Consider the following 19,869-nt stretch of genomic DNA (forward strand, 5'->3'; position numbering starts at 1 on the left):
TATAAAAGATAAAAAATATTGTTAATAATTTGAAACAGCTTTGGGGATCTGTCTCTTTTATGGAACCTTGAATGTCCAGAATTTTTATTTTTACCTCTAATGCAGTATAAATTATTCTAACTATATGCTTCTCAGTCATAATTCAGAATAAAGGAAGTATTTTCTAATAGTTTCTAATGCTGGTTTTTCACCTTCACATATGGCTGGTTACATTTTGGTTAAATTAACAGCACTGATCTAGCTGGTGTTTATCTGTTCATTGAAAAATATTGCTTCATTTGGGATTATGAAAAGAACTTTTCCAGGAAAGGCAATAATTTCTCTACAGACTAAAATTTAAACTATTTCTCTTTTATAAGAAAATCCTTAGCATTTAACTATGATTTAAATAAATAACCTATTATTAATCCATACTCAATGGAAACTCTCAAATTTGAGGGTACCTAAACATTTGGGCTAACTTCTCTTTCTAATGAAAATATATCCTGCCATGATTTAAATCCTGCTTTTTGTGTTTTTAAATAAATTTTTATAGTATTGACCCCAACTATTTCCCTTGGAAGAAAGAAAATCACCATACTTGGCAGGCCTTAAGGCCTCTCCCATTTGAGATTGTTAACACTTTCTTCCCCAGGTTCTGACTACCCCCTTCCTGCGGCTTCTGCTGCTAAGTCGCTTCAGTCATGTCCGACTCTGTGCGACCCCTTCCTAGTCCTGTACAGATGTTAAACCTTCTTGCTGGGGTTTCAGTATTGACAGTCTGTTCTCTGAGGCTTGTATCCTTGATTTGGATGGAGGTAGGGCATGTAATTCTCCACGCTGACTAGGGAACAGGATTCACCCAGCAGGAATTAGCGGTCTGCCATGACTGTGGGGATGGTCCCTCACCTCTTGGATCTTTTCCCAGGCATAGATTCCTAGTAATCTTAGGGATTTGCCAAAAACCTCTTGGAGTTACAGGGAAGAGCATTAAGGTGAATTGCATGTCCTTAAGTTTTTATGTAGAAGGTGTATAGAGCTGAACTTGTATGTTTTCTGTATAGGTAAGCATAGTTAGAATGCTTGTTAGCCTGAAGATGTTCCTTCTAATCTTTAGAATATTCCTTAAGGGAACAACAGTTGACTAAATTTCCTAAAAGAACTTATCTACTATCCAAATCAATAGTTATTTGAGTTTTTTAATGTTACTCCAGATGAGTTTTACATATAAAAGGGTATTATATGTTTATATGTAATAAGCTTCTTGCTGCTACTGAATCTAGTACATAGATTTAGTTTGCTGTAGATGCATAAACTGAAATAGTTTTAATGCTGGAAAATTAGTGTCTTTTTAATGTGTTGCTGAATTTTATCTGCTTATCCTTTATATTTTGAATGTATTGCCATTCTATCAGTATCAATAAACTCAAGTATGAGGATTTTGATCTGTAAGGTAGAAATGACAATTGCAGTTGCTTTATTTCTTTGATTTGCTATAAATGGATTTTTTTTTAGTTCTGAAAAGAACAAAGTGAAATTGAAGTGACAGTTTTAATAGGAAATATTTTGAAACAAATAATGACCTTGCTTGTTTTCTAGCTACTACAATTTGAGTGATGTGAGCCATGATTCTGTGAACAAGTTTCTGTCCAATCTGGTTGAGAAGTCTCTGGTTGAATTGGAACATTCCTATTGTATTGAAATTGGAGAGGTACGAGTGGGTCATATACATTCCAATTGAAAAGATTGCCCAGCTTTCTAACAATAGGGCTTTTGCTAACCATAGTCAAAAACTGTAATGAAATGTTGCGATAGCAACGGGCAGTATGAATTATTAACATTATGAACATATTTATTGTGCTTTCTATTTACATTACTTTATCTTTCTTCTGAAATAGGATAATCGGAGCATTGAGCCTCTGACATATGGCCGCATTGCCTCTTATTACTATTTGAAGCACCAAACAGTTAAAATGTTCAAGGAGCGTTTAAAACCTGAATGTGGGACTGAAGAATTGCTTTCAATTCTAAGTGTGAGTTTCATATTATTGCATTGTTTTTAATATAAAGGGATTATATTTTGTATGTGTTATACCTTCTCTTTTAATTTGAGTCTTAAACTGTTGCCTTCTAGTTCCTCTTGAAATTTGGCAGAAACTGTATGAAGTTCGTTGCTCTGTCAAAGATCACTACAAAGCAATATAACTGGGCCAGATTCCCCATGGATAAGATGACCACGTAATTTATCATCCAAACTTGAGTCAGCCTGAGAATGGAATCTGGCACTATTAATATTTAAGCCGGGATAATAGTTATAAACTGGGCTGTCCTCAGCAGCCAGGTGATTACCCTATCCTTCATTGTAATAAGCTTTGTGAATTATAGTTGAAAGCTTTTCTTATTGCTTTTTTGAGGAATTCTATGGAATCCATGGTATTGCTGAAGTTTTTTAACATAAGGATCCACTTGATTAAGTTCTCTTAGAATTATTGCCAGAAAAGTTAACTCCTCCCATCCCCCCTTCCAAGAAAAAAATATACAGTCAGCTTTATCACATGGTAAAAAATTATACTCTGCTTATTTTGGTTTTTTTGCCAGGAAGCTGTGAACTAAATTTAATATTGAAGTTAAAATTACTATTAGCAGTATCTTCTTCACTTCTTTCCTGCATATTATATATGTATTATTTTTTTTCTTTGTTGACTTTATGTATAATAATTTACCATAAAACTTTGTTGGCATATTAATTGGGATCCAGGAGATAGTGAAGGATAGGGAAATCTGGCATGTTGCAGGTCATGCGGCCACAAAGAGTTGGACAGAACTTAGTGATTGAACAGCAGCAGCAAATATTATATTTTACCCCTCAGATATGTTGGTACTTTTTAAAAAAATTAAGACCCCTTGGACTATAATGTCTTTAAGGGCCTTCTCTTATAAAGTCACTGAGTCTGCTGTAGTTCACTTATTATTAGCTTTTTTCCTACCTTTCCTATTGCTTTATCATTCTCAATAGGCATCAGTATCCTCACAATTTTCCAATTTTTCAGTGTTTTCCCTTTGAGAAACTAGTGTATAGCTTTCGTGTGTGTTATAGGGCCACATACAATGTAATGAGTCAGAAAATATTTGTTAACGAATTGATGGATGGGTGGATGGATCCTGTATAAATCAGTTTCCTATTGTTTGCTCTATAGAAATGAGAGGAGGATTAAGTATACAAGACAGCTATCAAAAAATTATATTTTGTCAAATTAACTCATTTCTGAGATAAGAATATTTTTTAATTAAGAATTTCTTTTAGATTTCTAAGAATGAGATGTTTTTATCATTTTCTAGACAGATTCATAAAAACAAAATTAGGAGAAAGACAGTAAAATGATGATTAATTTCATCCAGCATCTTAAACTAGTATCTGTTAGATTTAAGAATATAATGTTTCTTTCATATTTACCTACATTAATGTATTTGCCTAATTTAGTATTTTAAAGTGCTTGGGATCATACAGTAATAGATAACACTTTTCATGTGCCAGACACTATTCTAAGAACTTCACATTGACAAACATTTAATCCTAACAGCAGTCACTAATTTGATATTGATAAAATCCCATTATTATTCATGTTTTAAGGATTAACCAACTTGTCCAGGGTTGCACATCCGGTGAGTAGTTCGCAGTCTAGCACCTTAGTATAAGTTCTTAACCACTACCCTGTTCTGCCTCTCCTGTGTGTGTGTGTATGTCTCTCTCACACACACACACAGAGTGAGGTGGAAAATACTGAGGTGGGAGGTCTAAAGTAGATCATGTTAAGACTAGGTGCATATTGTTTTTGTAAAGATTTGTGAATACCATACACCTGTTACATTCTGTATCCTCCTGTGAATACCATATACCTGTTACATTTTGTATCCTCTTCCACCCACTATTTGTGCATGCCTGCTTAGTTGCTTCAGTTGTATCCACCAGTTTGCGACCCCATGGACTGTAGCCTGCCAGATTTCTCTATGGGATTCTTCAGGCAAGAATACTGGAGTGGGTTGACATGCCCTCCTCCAGGAGATCTTCCTGATCCAGGGATCAAACCACCTACTACAGAAGCCCACAAATGTATATAGTACCAAGGGAATTCAATCATTTTTCTCTTTTGTCTTTTACATAAAAAGACATTGATCAAAACAAGTGGTCTGTTCACATCCTTTCAGCATCCTTTTTCTTTCCAGTATCACACTGCCTAAAATGACTTATGCTAATCTCCTGATACAGCTTTATTAAAATAGAGTCAACTCTTTTGTGAATAATAAGAAAAACGAATCATCTGCAAATGTATTTAAAGTAAACTACAGTATATTTACATAGATATTGTTCAGCAAGCCCCCTTAATGATTTCCACAGCAACAATGATCTAATGTCTTCATCCTATGGTATTTGATCCAGGAAACTCTCAGCTTCTGCTCAGTAGTATCTAACTAAGTCTGTAATATTTAAGTGAGCCCTCTTTTTAAGTGAGGATGTTGGGGCATTAGGAGTGTAGGACTCAAATGTAGGAAAAGGAGATCTGTAGGTACCGCTTTTTTGCTTGCTAATTTCTTGTTTAAAAACCATATGTACACAAGAACGTAAGTATAACAGAGAAACATTAAATAATAAATCAGGACTGTGTTTGAAGTAATTATAATGCAATTTCTAGAAATCATTCTTTCAATGAGAAGTGTTTTTAAATATTATTCTGTGGCCACACCTGAGATTCCTAAGTGAGTCTCAGCATAGCTTCATTATCATCTCTGCTCTCACTTCCAAAACTGCATATTAATCTCCTTGAGGTTTTGAAACAAGGAGAAAGAAGTGGTCAAGCGGAACTATAGAGGAGGGTATGACAAACACAGGAAGGCAAAGAAAAACAGCGTGTGTGAAAGTCCTCTTGTCTACCAGCACTGTTTTTGTTTTTATAGTGTTTAATAATGTCACCTTATGTTTTGAACAACACAGTATTGTAATGTATTTGCTGTCAGCGTCTCCTTTAACTTAGATACAGTCACTAAAGTTTCTAAAGTCATTTTCAAACTTTTTTATTTTTAAAATTTAATTATTTTTAAGAGGAATTTTTAGTATTCCTGAAAAGATCACAACTGAAAAGCTTCTATTCTCTTGGGCATTACTTTGAATTCACTGTAACATTTTCATCAGTTTAACTTTGGCAGTGCATAAAGTTTTCTCATTTTTTAGGCTACATATTATATTTAACTTTCGGTTAAATTACATGCAGAAATTATGTTCATTAAGATTTTAATTTTAGGTGTTCTAATTATGTTCCAATGTGATTATTGTTGGTGCAGAGAAAACAAACTAGAAGGTAACAATAGAATGAAAAAAGAATATTAAAACATTCATTGACTTTTACCAGGCATTTAAAAACACATGAACCCTGATATCTCAGTTGGTAAAATACCCACCTGCAATGCAGGAGACCCTGGTTCGATTCCTGGGTCTGGAGATCTGGAGAAGGAATAGGCTGCCCACTCCAGTATTCTTGGGCTTCCCTTGTGGCTCAGCTGGTAAAGAATCCACCTGCAATGCAGGAGACCTGGTTCAATCCCTGGGTTGGGAAGGTCCCACTGTTCTGGCCTGGAGAATTCCATGGACTGTGTAGTTCATGGGGTTGCAAAGAGTTGGACATGACTGAGCAACTTTCATTTCTGGAGAAGGGAATGGCAATCTACTCCAGTATTCTTGCCTAGAGAATTCCACAGACAGAGAAGCCTGGCGGGCTGTAGTCCATGGGATCGCAGAGAGTCAGATGTGACTGAGCAACTACATTTTCACACTTTCACAATTTTATTGCCAGTAGTTTTTCTTTAAAAACTAAAAAGAGAAAGCCATAGAAGCAGGTCATTTCATGGTATGCTTCCTTTCACAGTGTTTTTGGCCCTTAAAATTTCCCTCTACCACAGTGTTCCATAGCAAAAAGTCGTCAGATTTGGTTAAAAAAAAATCCCTAACATTAGGTACATGTGTACCCTGTCTTCTGAATTCTGTCCTTTTTGTCCTTTTCCTCTGTCAGTAGGCTAGTTAGGATCAGCCTGGTATTTTGCAGAATAGCATTTACTATATTGACAATATCACCCTTTTGACAAAGGATGAGTTTAAAAAAATGAAAACTAAACTCTATTTTAAGCACGTGATGAAGTATGTATAATTTGGATGTTTGTCTTTAATATTTTACTCTATTCAAGTCCATATTAAACTCCATCAGTCACATTTCTACCCACAGACTATGTATTGATTCATCTAAGAAATACTTATTTGATGCCTATAATGTATAACGCTCTTTCTAGGGGCATGAGATAGAATAGTGAACATTCGTGACAAACTCTGTGTATGTGTGTATTAATATACAGATAAACTATGGGCATGGTAATAAACTATGAAAGACTTAGGTGTTGCTCCTGACTGAGGTCCCCAGCAAATGTGCTACTCAAAGAATCACAGCAAAATATTCTCCACCATGAAAAAGAGTCTCTAAAAACAAAATAGGATACGGTATTCTTCCTTCAAGTTAATCTTTCCTGTGCATAAGATTTGCTATATACGTTTCTGCTGGCCACACATCAAAATAACATCATTCAAAAGAATGGGCCCAGGAGAGCTGCTCCAATGATGAAAAGTATATTATTGGAGCATTTCAATCTAAAGAGGTAAAGGCTTTGAATCAGTTAACAGATATTAAAATCATGAACTGTAAGAATAGATTGTGAACACAGGTAACTTTCATAATTAATAGGAAGCTCCATCTGATCCTGCAGGTAATAAACTCAGAGAATTTATTACTTCACTTGACAAATATAATGTAGGCCAAAAATATATAGATTCAAAAAGGACTAGAAAATATTTACAAATGATAAAACTACTAACAGAACTAAAAGAGAAAATGGAATTTTGCGTATCATATTTGGTATGGTAGATGCTGATCATTCTGTTTCAGAAAAGGCAAGGATGAGGCTTAGATGAAAATGTATCATCTATATGGTATTTTTCTCTGGGTTCACCAGATACTTGGACTATTTTTTATCCTTCAGAATATATGGGGTTGGTATTTGTTTCTCTGAATGTGACAGTCTGTTACACACTCAAGAACTAATTCCTGTTAATTATAACTTCATTAAATATAAATCTTTTGTTTTAGTCAACACCTAAACAGAAAACACTCCCACTAAAGTTTTTTTCTCTACTAACACCTCTTTTGAAAATCCCATTTTCACCTATCTTCTTCCTAAAAAATTGAGCTGTTTTCTGGCTTACATTTTTAGTTGTCATTGTCTTTTTCTTTTTTTGTCTTTAAATGATAATAAAATATTCTATAAAGAGTAAAGATAGTAAAAATAGTAAAATAATCTAGGTGTAAAACTGAAGATTATATTGAGACCATTTCTCTTCACTTATTCTATGATAGCAACCCATTTATTTGAATCTTGTCTTTTCAATATATTCATTAAACAATTATACCAACTACCTTTTGTGAAGCGCCTACAACATGCCAGGCATTTAATATACATTATTTATAATACTCAAACACTTCATGGTAAATGTTAATATTATGTAGAGAATACTACTGATGTTTGATGAGGATATTTTAAGTTTCCCCAGGTTTTATATGAAGTAGCTGTTTAGAACTCTTTTCCCTGCTCCTTACTTCCTCTCTTAGACATAATTTATCCTTATTCTATGATTTAATTCCAACTGTAAAAAAATTTTAAGTACTGAAATGTGATGGTAGATACTTTTTAAAAGTCAGTTAAGAAGCAGAATTACTTTTAAAATTATGTGTGACCTTGTAACGTAGACTTACAGGTTTTAAACACAGGTGTTAATTACTGGCAAAATAATTATTTCAACATTCTTTATTGAAAGTGTATATTTTAAGTTTTAAGCAATATGATGCTATTTGGAAAGGTTAGGTACTTTATAAGAACTCTTGCCAAGATTTTTTTCTAACACCATGAATTAATAAGCTTCATAATTAAGGCAGCTGCTTCACACTTCTATTGTTAACCAATGACATTACATCTGTCTTGCTCCATTGATGCCCTCCTCCTACTTATTGAAGCATTTAGCAGTTTTGGCAACAGGGATTACATGGCATGGAGTAAGTAGTCTAATTAGATATAAGTGAAAATCCTGAGGGAAAAGGACCTTTAAAAAGTAATTTGAAGAATCTCTTAATGATGTTGGCACTGACAGCCAAGTAGAGTAGAAAATGCCTGTCATCATGGCAAATAATGGATTGTGATTTGATATGTGCAGTGGAGTTTTAGAAGGAGCCTGTTTTAACAGAGTAATAGAATGAAGAGATTTCAAAGTCAGGGGAAATTTGAGTGAATTTTTCATAATATGCTTGCTATAGTATTAATAGTTTTGAAAGAAAGCAAAATATGCCCCAAATGTATTCTGATCTAAATGAAACAAATGAATTTATTTACAAAACAGAAACAGACTTAACAGATACCAAACACAAGCATAAGGTTACCAAAGAGGAAACATGGCGGGGAGGGATAAACCAAGAGCTTGAGATGAACCTACACACACTAAATATAAAAGATAGATAACCAGCAAAGAGCTACTGTACAGCACAGGGACATCTACTCAGTATTCTGTGATAACCTATGTGAGAAAAGAATCTTTTTAAAAAAAGTGAATTATGTGTATAACTGAATCATCTTGCTGTACACCTGAAAGTAACACACTTTAAATTTTCAATAGATTGTTTTTAAAAAGATATACTCAGTTGTTAAGGTTCTAGTGACTACACTGAGAAATGAGATTATATACCAAATATCCAATCTGAAAACTTGTGAGATTCTCATTTTTCCATGAAGCCTTGGATTTTGACTAAAATTATGGGCTTCATGTGTTAATGTAAAATTGAACCATTCCAAATTTAGGGAAGCTCCAAAGCGATAAAATTTTGATATATTAATAAATTTCCAGGTTTGACAGTTCTCTGCACTGCTTTCTTTAAAAACATACTGGTTCTTTCTTTGCCCACATAGAGAAGATTTTCAGTAATACAACATCTTTAATGCTTAAATTTTGTTCTCTTTGGGACACAACCACAGATCTTTTGGTTGAAAATTACAAACGTATCTTTCTTATAGACTTGGAAAAATGAACAAGAGTTTTTTTTCCTAAGGAAGAAGTTTTAAATGTAATAAATAAAAAGGACAAGCCGTATATGAACACCGTTGGTAAGGAACCGCACATGTAAAATTAAAGAGTTCATTAAAGGAAAAATGAAAGGGAGGAAAGGTTAACTGAGTAACAGTGAACATCACCAGCCTCATGGCCTTCCATTTCCAAATAACCTCCTGACAATCGCAGGATCCCATCTGCTACTCTTTATCATCCTAGTGGGGAAACCTAATGGGATATCTTCCAGGGTTCATGAGGAGAGCTTCCCTAACCTTCAGTCTGGGGAGTTGGTTGGCATCTTTAGGAGAGGCACAGATGGCAGATGTCTTTAAAAAAAAAAAAAGGTATCTTTCTACTTCTCTTGGTCTGTTTCCCTTGAGACATTCCCTATTCTCTGCTATTTCCTTAGCTTCTTCCTAGCTTTCCACACTTACAAGGTTTTCTCAGCTCAGAAAAAATGGAAGTAAAGTTTTCCTGGTGAAAACTTTCATTTCTCAGATAGATCTGGTGTGATATAGTAGATTCCTCTAATGATTTTTAAGCTAATGATGTTCTGGTGAGCCTAAGACATATTTGTAATATTACCTGAAATTTGACCTGTTTTAAATTTTTTATACTTTTTTTTTCAAGTTACTCTTTGGCTTTCAGTTATTCTCTCCCACAGAATAACAACTAACAATTACTGGAATTCCAAATGTTGCTGATTAAATAGGGTTGTTAACTAAGAAATGAGTTTAGATTACCAAAGTATGAATAGCTTTAATATTTCTTTCATTATCACCTAGTTTAACTTTCTCATGTTTTCAAACATCAGAGACCCAGTTTTGCTCAAAATGACAGAAATCTGTATGGAAAAAAATAATACAAAAACTGCTCTCAAAGGGCAGAACTGAAATTAGAATTCTTATCCCCCAGCAATCTTTTAAATGCCCTTCTCTTTTTTTCCCCTTTGCTGGGTTTTGTATTGAGCATTTTCTTTTTCATCTTCTTGAATCTTATTTTTCCCTTTTATTTAAATTTACAAAGCAAGGCATATAAAAAAAATAATTTAGTCACTCAGTCGTGTCCAACTCTTTGTGACCTTATGGACTGTAGCCCTCCAGGCTCCTCTCTCCATTAAATTCTCCAAGCAAGAATACTGGGGTGGGTAGCCATTCTCTTCTCCAGGGGATCTTCCCAACCCAGGGATCAAACCTGGATCTTCTGCATTGCAGACAGATTCTTTTACCCTCTGAGCCATGAGGGAAGCCCAAGGTATATAAAAAGGTGTGTGTGTGTGTGTACATATATATAAATAATTACATATATACTTATTATTATACATATAATATTATAATCACATATATATATATGTAATTTTTTAAGGTATAAAAAAATGGATGTACCATTAACCTTCTTATCCTAAGCCATCTATAAAAAATAATTCTGGCTTGTCAACAACAATTAAGATTTGCAAAGTGTTCTCGCCAATACTCAGCACTCTTGGGGGAATACCAAGGAAATAGAAGACAGAGCTATGTCTTTTAAGGATATTTGTACTAGATCCCAAAGAACCTCATAAAAACAAAGAAACAGGCTTGTGCCACGTATATCTGTCTCTGCTGCTGGGCCTGCTCCAAATAGTTTTGTCTCTTCACAGAAAGTGTTCAGTCCTGCTTATGGCATGGCAGAAGAGTTGCTGACATTGTCCTCAAAAGTCCAACTTACTAGCTTGGCCTGGGGGCAAGATTGGATCACCGAGCTCCTGGGGGTCATGTTAAAAGCATTTGCAAAAGGAGATTCCACTTAGACATTTTTAAATTACAAATAAAATCTTGAGTGGTTTCATGTAAATTAAGTCATATTTATAAAACTCCAGGGTAGTCTGCTTTTCAGGGAACCCTATCATGAATCACGTGGCAAAGTAAATCATTGTTAACTTGGTTTTGAATATAGTTTTATCATTGGTAGTAACTCGCTGCTTAACTTAATGATATCATAACTAGAATTGTCAGTACACATGCAATGACATTGGGAAATAAAAATGTAATGAAAATGTGAGATTGAAGGTTATTGTCTATCCGAGGATAAAATCTCTTCCCTAAATTCTAACCATTTGTCACTTCATTCTACTTTGAGTAAGTAGAGCATTATTTAGACCATAAAAATAAGTGAAAAATAAATAGAAACTTTAATAGTGAATAAGACATTTTAAAATATAATTTCCATATGCTAGAAATTGGTTTCAGCTCAAAATGTTTCTAATTTCATCCCAGTAAAATGTAAGTACTCTGAAATTATGCTTAGGGTTTCATTGGTCCAGCAGGTGGAGCAGTTCAAAAACCTATGCTAGCTCCATCCTCAATAGTGTTGATTAGGTTCATGGTTCCTGTCCTAAGTATCTTCCCAATAGAAATAATGCTGAAGTATTGCCTTTTATTTTCACAAAGCAGCCAAGTAGGTAAATAAGTGTGGTCATTCCCAATACTTAAAGCCAACTAAATATACTTTATTTAGTATACTGTATTATGTATACAGTATCGTTTTCTATGTAATAGAGCGAAAGAAAAATTAAACATCCTAAAGAAAAATTAAATATCCTTCCCAAGCCCCTATTAGTATAATTCAGAGTCCTTCGGTATTACATTGTTTTGGAAACATGGAATTTTTAAAAAGTGACCATAGAAATACTCGTTGGTGTAGAGAGAGATATACAGCTCATTATGTTAACTAACATGCCAGACCTTCTCTTTATGTAATAGTATAGAGAAACACAATAGAAACACTATGTGCTTTAAAAAATAATTTTAAACTGTATTAACACAGTTTCAGATAAACTTTTTATAAACTCTCTAGATATAAAAATAGTGTGTTAAGGTGTATCCTAATGTGTGATATAACAAGAGCAAGTTGTTATTTTATTGAATCTTGTTTTATAGAAAATATTACTTTTGTAAGTTTGAGGGGATTTTTAAGGGGCTTCCCTGGTGGCTCAGATGGTAAAGCGTCTGCCTGCAATGCGGGAGACCCGGGTTCGATCCTTGGATCGAGAAGATCCCCTGGAGAAGGAAATGACAACCCACTCCAGTATTCTTGCCTGGAAAATCCCATGGATGGAGGAACCTGGTGGGCTACACTCCATGGAGTCACAAAGAGTCAAACACGACTGAGAACTGAACTTCACTTAATGAAAACAGTACAGTTACCCTTTTTTATTTGTTTGTTAATTCTGGCCATATTTCTTTATACTTAACAACTAATGAATTGTTCTCTAATCTCTTTGGTTGTCATCAGACCTCTACTGGCCCTCATACATTAGCCATTATTTAGTCTGTAGCTCAGCGGTAAAGAATCACCTGTTGATGCAGGAGATGCAGGTTTGATCCCTGGGTTGGGAAGATCCTCTGGAGGAGGAAATGTCAACCCACTCCAGTATCTTGCCTGGGTTATCTTATGGACAGAGGAGTCTGGGGTCACAAAAAGAGTCGGACAGGACTTAGTAACAGAACAAGAGATTTATATATCCTGGTCACTTTCTCAAAAGACAGTTTCTTGTCCATTAATTCTTCTGAATTGTTCTTTTTGTAGTCATTGTATTTTAAAGAAAAGAACCTATAGTTCAATTAAAGAGTGATTCCATAACTGTGACTTTTGTGTTATCACCTCCATAAGTATCTCATGGAATTATTGGGGGAGATTAAATTAGTTAATGTAGGCAAAGAGGAGAACACTGCTCATTTGCTCATCTGCAGTACTTAGTGTTAGCTATTCTTGTATTTAGTCATATTTACTGAAGATACAATGGCACCCCACTCCAGTACTCTTGCCTGGAAAATCCCATGGATGGAGGAGCCTGGAAGGCTGCAATCCATGGGGTGGCTGAGGGTCAGACACGACTGAGTGACTTCACTTTCACTTTTCACTTTCCTGCACTGGAGAAGGAAATGGCAACCCACTCCAGTGTTCTTGCCTGGAGAATCCCAGGGACGGGGGAGCCTGGTGGGCTGCCGTCTATGGGGTTACACAGAGTCGGACACGACTGAAGCGACTTAGCAGCAGCAGCAGCAACTGCGGATACACTATGTCCAGGCATGGAGTATACTGCAGCACACTAAGCTGATGAAGTTCCAATAATTATGGAACTTCATAATGAAATTAGCAAACAAGTTAACAAATAAACATATAAATTCAGGAATGTGTAAATGAGTTTAAAAAAAAAATAAGGCAGGAGTCTGAAGATAATAGAGAAGCCTGTTCTTCATAGAACAATTGAGGAAAACTTTTCTGAGCACGTGATATTTGAACAGCGAACTGGGTGACATGAAAGAAAACTCATGAGAAATCCTTGGGGGAAAAAATTCTAGGCAGAGGGAATAGCAAATGGAAAGGTCATGAGCTACTTGTCAGGGAACAACAGGAAAGCCTGGTTGGCAAGAGTGGGCAGGGCAGGGCTGAGGTGTCTTTGGCCTGGCTGAGGAGTTAGGAGCTTATCTCAAGTGCTAAGAGAAGCCATTGGAGGAATTTTGATCAAAAGAGTGATATGACATTATTATCAGATTGGCCAAAAGGTTCATTTGTTTTTTTCTGTAAGATGTTCCTTTTTTTTTTCTTAAGGAACATATGGTAACTCAGACCTTGGCATTCTTGATCACAGTGTCATTTTCTGAGTTTTCACTCTTAGATTGTTCTGCCCCTATTCCCTTGTTCTCTCTGCCTTTCTCCCCAGCTTAATGTTTTACTCGAGGCCATGGCTCTAGGTTTTAGCGTACCGTGGGGGAATGACAAAGTCTGTAAAAGTAATGATTCCCCACTGCCACATTATCCTACCTCCAAATAAAAAAGCACTGCGGTTCTTTAATGAGACATTACCCTGGCTTCCAGACCAATGTCTGTGCTCCTAAGAGCACTCATCTATTCATAGTTGTTAAAAACCACTTAGTAATTAGAAGAAATCATAAAGTAATTATGATTCGTAATAGTGATTATGGCTGGGTGATTACTCCTTCACTAAGATGCTTTGCAAATGGATTAGCACTTCTTTGAATTAGGAGCTTTGGCTTGAAATCTATGAGGAGGCTATATTAGTAAGAAAAATGTCCTTTCTTTTGGGACTAAGCAGAAAGCTATAAAACAGCCAGGAAGCCACTGGAACCTGGCTGACAGAAAAATCAGGCAAACCAAATTGGCCAGTTTATTAAGCATATATTCATCTGAAACAATTTTCTTCATTCAATTGCAGTTAAAGCTCTGGTCAATTTAATATATTAATAGTTCATTAGTCATTCCAACTCTCAATTGGGCTATGATATATAGTAGTTTCTCTTCCTGAATAATTAGGTAAATATTACATTGCTTAATATGAAGCTTGGGAAACGGGACCATATTAAAGTCTCAGTACTTGCTAAATACAGCTTTTCAAAAATTAGTGTTTTTGATACACAGATAAAGCATTATTTCATTTTAATTTTTGATGAGGAAATAAATACCATACCTTTTATTTTTCCGCACTTTTCTAATCTCTTCCTTCCTCTACTTCAGTTTCTTCTTTGCCTTCCTTAACTAGTTATACTTTCTCTTGCTTGTCCTTCATTTTCTCTTATCTGGAAGCTTTTCTGTTCTATGCCTGTTACTGTCCTACAGATATTCTTAAATACACATTTTCAACAGACCAGCAAGTATTTATATAGCACCTACTGTGTTAGGTGCAAGAGGACAGTGATAATGAAGATGCAGTCCCTGCTTTCAAGAAAGGAAGAGGCCTATGTCTAAGAAGCAATTCTAGTTTGATATTAACTATTTTAAAAGTGTAAGCTGTACCAGCATGTCTAGAGTATGCTGAAAGTCTAGTTATTAAGAACATGAGCTTTAGAGTCATACAGACCTGTCTCTGTCATTTTCTAGCTATGTGACCTTGGGTTAGTCACTTAATCTCTCCAAGCTCCATGCTCCTCTGTAAAATGAAGAAGAAGATTAAATAAAGGAATATGTGTAAAGCCTCAGTCAATACATTACCTGCCATATGGTAATCATTCATATCTATTATTGCTAGTTTTCATTAATAATAATATTTTAATACTGATAAGTTCTAGTAATTGATTTATTATAATTTATATAAACCATAGCTATATAGAACAAATATCATTATTCTCTCCTATTCAAAAACACCTTATAAGGGACTTCCCTGGTGGTCCGGTGGTTGAAGATCTGCCTGCCAATGCAGGGGACACATGTTCAGTCCCTGGTCCGGGAGGATTCCACGCACCACAGGGCAACCAAGCCCTTTTACTGCAACCACTGAAGCCCATGCACTCTAGGACCCTCCCACCTAGAGCCTGTGCTCCACAAGAGAAACCACCATGATGAGATGCCCTGCTTACTGCAACTAGAGAAAGCCCATGCACAGCAGTGAAGACCCAACACAGCCAAAATAAATGAATACATAAAATAAAACAAAAACCTTATAATATTAATTCTGATTCCTTACCATGCCATATGAGACTCTTCGGAGCCTAGCTCCAGTGTACAGATTGGAGTAAAAGTAGCCTCCATCTTCAGCTGTGCCTCCCCTTTCTCCTTTTAGCCTCTCTGTGGAGCTCTTGCTGCTCCATATGCCTAGTATGTCTCCCTCCCCACCTCAGCCAGGATAGTTTTCACACATTGGTCAAGACCAGCTCACTTAATCTGTGTGACGCACTAACCAAATACAAAGAAAGCACCATAAAATCATTGGTTAAGGGGCAGTTTATTCAACAGATATTGTTGGGTAAATTGTATAACATTTTGGAAAAATATTCATTTGATTCTGACTTCATAGCACATACCAGAATAAAATTCAGATTAAGGATTAAAGCCAAGAATAATGTTTACATTTCAAAGAGGGAGAGGGGAAGAAGCAAAAGGCATAAAGGAACTGAAGAAATTATTTAAAAAAATGAATGGATTTGCCTAAACTATAAAATATATGTATGTCTATATAAAATTTTTAAAGCATTAATATTTGTCATTATTTTTAATTATATTAAAACAGTAATATATTTTAATTTTTCAAATTAAATTGAAAAAATGACTATAAAATGAAAAGAAGGCATTAACAACTTGCAGAAAAATAAATTCAATCTTAACAAATTTTTTTAAAACCCCTCAGACTTCTCAGTGATTAGAAAATATTAATTGAAACAAAAAACAGCAATCTTTTTAGCCTATTAAATTGTTGGAAATTCAAGAAGGATAATACCCATTGATGGTGAGTGTGCTGTGAGTTGCAACATTCTCAGACACTGCCAAATAGAGTTTTTATTGACTTAAACTTTCTAGAAAGAAATTTGATATCTATCAAAGTTAAAAAAAAAAAAAAAAAGAACTCTTAAAAGTTTATGCTCTGTGGCATTGTAATTCCATTTCTAGGAATCTATGAAACAAGGAAACAAGTCAAAATATATGTACAAGGAAACAAGTCAAAATACATGTACACAGATGTTCATCACAGCATTACTTATAGTAGGAAAAAAAAACCTGCAAAAGTTTTTTTTCAAAGATCAATATCTCTTTAAGAATAATTTATAATTGCTTATGCTAAGTTTTTGAAAGATAAGCAACAGAAAACATGGGTTTTGTTTCGATTTGTTTTCATATATCCCTATAGGTGTATTCTTGTATGGAGATATTTATAAAGCTTGACCTTGTTAGACAATAGAGGATAACTTACTGATTAACTGAATAGCTTTGAAAAGCTCTTTCAAGAAAAATATCTAACTAGTGATTAATAATTCTTAGCAAACTATAGTTTTCCCACTGTGAGGATGAAAACGAATACTTTTATGCTGAACCATTATACATATGGCAGAAGCCTAGAGGAATTTCCTCTCCAGAGATACATTAAAAGCTGAATATCTTTTGATTTCTCAACCCAAAGAAATGGATGTGCCCCATTCTTATACGTACATGTATTCTAAAAAATCATCATTACTACCAAATAAAATGCATCGAGATGGTCTTTATTACAGTAGTATTATTCATACCATCTGCATTTTGTTTTAACATCACATTCTCCTAGAAAAGAACTTATTTCACAATGTTTTCCAGCTGACAACCCCATAGCATTTAAGCATGTCTCAGAGGTTTGATTACGTCAGAAGGTTAGAACTCACTTTGCTTTAAAAACAGAAAACACAATACGAAAGAACCTGAAAGGCAAGAAAAATTTATAAATGTCAGTCTCCTCAGATACATAAATTCTACATGTTCATATGTTCTAGTCATTATTTTGTATGTAATTCAGAAGAATAATGCAGTTTGGCAGAAGCACTATAATATGTTTTAAGGACTTTAAAGATTTCCATTGGCAACAGAGAATTGTTCTACATATACTTTCTTCAGCCTATTAAAACATAGGTCCTCCATCCAAACTCTGTGGGTATTTTCTGTTATTTATTAAACAGTGTCAGCAAATTTGTAAGACAAATGCCAAACAGGTGTCATCTCCTACTGACAGATGAACAAATAAACTATCTTGCAGAACCAGTGACTGAGCTGGCAGTGTACTGCTCTGCTGGACGAGAGCACAGAAAGGGTTATAACCTTGAACTTCTTTTACTTATGTTTTGTCAGTGAAGGAGGAAGAGAAATGAGAGAGGAAAGAACCAGTAAGGCATAGAAATAAACAGTGAATTCCAAGTAAAATCAGGAAAAAGGAAAAAAGAGTTAATTGTGATTGAGACCACACTAAAATTGTGTGGATATAGCTTAAAAGCAGAGTGAGCTTTTTTTTTATTATTATTATAGAATGCAAATATGCTGTGATTATTTAAAATATTTTTGTTAATAAAATTTATAAATATATGTCTTATACAGATTTCAGAATTCAAAGAACTTTAATGCCATAGAATACTCTTAGAACTGTGCTGAAAAAATGTTTCTTTGATCATTCAGAAGACCTATAAAGATCTTTCAGGGTCTTGAAGCTATCTTTATAAACATCAGTCATCATTACATTATGGATATGTTAAAATGCTAAAGGGCTCATTAAAAAAGAGCTGATAGAGTCCTGATAAACTGAATTTGCTATTTGTGGACCAAAAGCAATGGTTCTTTTGGTTTTAGAGCAGGCAGATGTCCACAGATAACCACTACATCAGTGTGTCAGTAAAATAAAGCCAAGTAAAATGAAAGATTTCTCTGTATAGCACTTTGTTAGGAACTGATTAAACAGTCTTACTTTTCTTATTGAAGCAAATAGTTGGCTGCCACATCTGAGAATCTGGAAATGTGTATATGCCTGATATATATTATCATATTGCACTATAGAAGTTAAATTTCAAGTTAATGAGCCCCATATGCATACCAGACTTAAGAGCTATATTTTATAAACTCTAAACACTTTGTTTTCCAGCATTTCAAGCACCAAGGAAATGCAGACTAAGTTGAGGAATTGGGTTAATTTAGCTTACAACATGCGATTGCCTGTGATTGAATAGGTAGGTAGGAACGTAGGTAGGTCGATATATATATAGATATTCCTATAAGATGTTCTGGGGTTTGAATATGACTTTAGCCATAAGAATGCATGTTTGCTTTCTTTTGATTCACACAGAGCAGATGGATGCTTGACTGCCTGCTAATCCACAGCTGGAATGGTTTCAGCAGCTTCCACGTTGCTGGGTTAGAGTGGCTTTTCTAGTGGACTGAGAGGGCAGCAAAAGAGGGATATCATTATTCATCAGTATCCCAGTGGGAGCGCTGCCAGTAGAGATTAATTTTTTCTGTTATGCTTGTAAAACAAGCTCAGGTGGAGTCTCTAATCCTCAGGGCACGGGTGGCAGATCAAGGAAGATGCTACAAAGCTAGTTAATTTTCTGATTCTGGGGGAAACAGAAGCTCCGTTAGATGTATAAATACATGATTGCAAATTTAAGTAGCTCAAATTCAAATGGGATCTTCCCACACATCTGGTACTGAAAATCTCTATTTTTCTTTGTTGTCTTTAAATATAACTTCTTACAAGTTTGTCCTGGAGCCAAAATACTGGTAACTCTACATATGAGGAAGTAATTAATTTTTTGAGTTAATGACAAAACGCCTAATTTTTACAAACATGAACAAAAGCTTTCTACCTAAAGCAGACTCGAACTTAGATGCCTAAAATACCCACTTAAGTATATTACCAGAAAGGTATGGCACTAGCTATCTGATTGGCACAGTTGGTTTGGTATTGTTTTTTTTTTTTCCCTTAATGTATAGTCAGTCTATTTTTTAATGGTTTTATTTTTATTCTCAATACATGATTTCCATGTGACACCTGTTCCCTGTATCTTATTATATGATCCATCAGTATGTTTATAGATTTGAGCAATTAATGTAGGCTTCAAAATAAAGTTAGGTGACTTTTTTTTAGTAAACAGAACTTATCCAGTAGGTATTGTCTTCTTAAGATTATTTATCTTTAAAAGTCCTTTACTACACTTATTACAAAAATTTTTAACTTCTTCCAGGCCCTTGGCACTTCTGTTGATTCTTTGGGTCCAAGTAGATATTCATTAATGGTTCTTTCTTGTTTGAACATTTGCTTTTGTTTTGAGAAAATGATAAGCAGTTATATGAAGCCTAGATTCAGAAGACTAAAGTTGATTGATGAAGTCAGAGAGTATAATTTGGGGTTGTGAAGTTGATTATGACTACAAGATAATGTAGTTCCTAAAGTCTTTCTGACTGAAGTTATAAACATTTGA

At 34.8% G+C, this 19,869-nt stretch overlaps 1 protein-coding gene across 1 annotated transcript in view; it reads left to right on the forward strand.

Annotated features, from left to right (window-relative positions):
• ASCC3 (activating signal cointegrator 1 complex subunit 3) overlaps window positions 1-19,869 on the forward strand; it is a 336,073-nt gene that overhangs the window by 261,917 nt on the left and 54,287 nt on the right. The window contains exons 35-36 of the mRNA XM_019967310.2: window positions 1,579-1,690; window positions 1,878-2,012. Coding sequence (XP_019822869.2) covers window positions 1,579-1,690; window positions 1,878-2,012 — 247 coding nt within the window. The remainder of the gene's footprint in view (window positions 1-1,578; window positions 1,691-1,877; window positions 2,013-19,869) is intronic.

Source organism: Bos indicus, chromosome 9 (assembly GCF_029378745.1).
Source record: "Bos indicus isolate NIAB-ARS_2022 breed Sahiwal x Tharparkar chromosome 9, NIAB-ARS_B.indTharparkar_mat_pri_1.0, whole genome shotgun sequence".
In the NCBI taxonomy this organism is placed as follows: Eukaryota; Metazoa; Chordata; class Mammalia; order Artiodactyla; family Bovidae; genus Bos; species Bos indicus.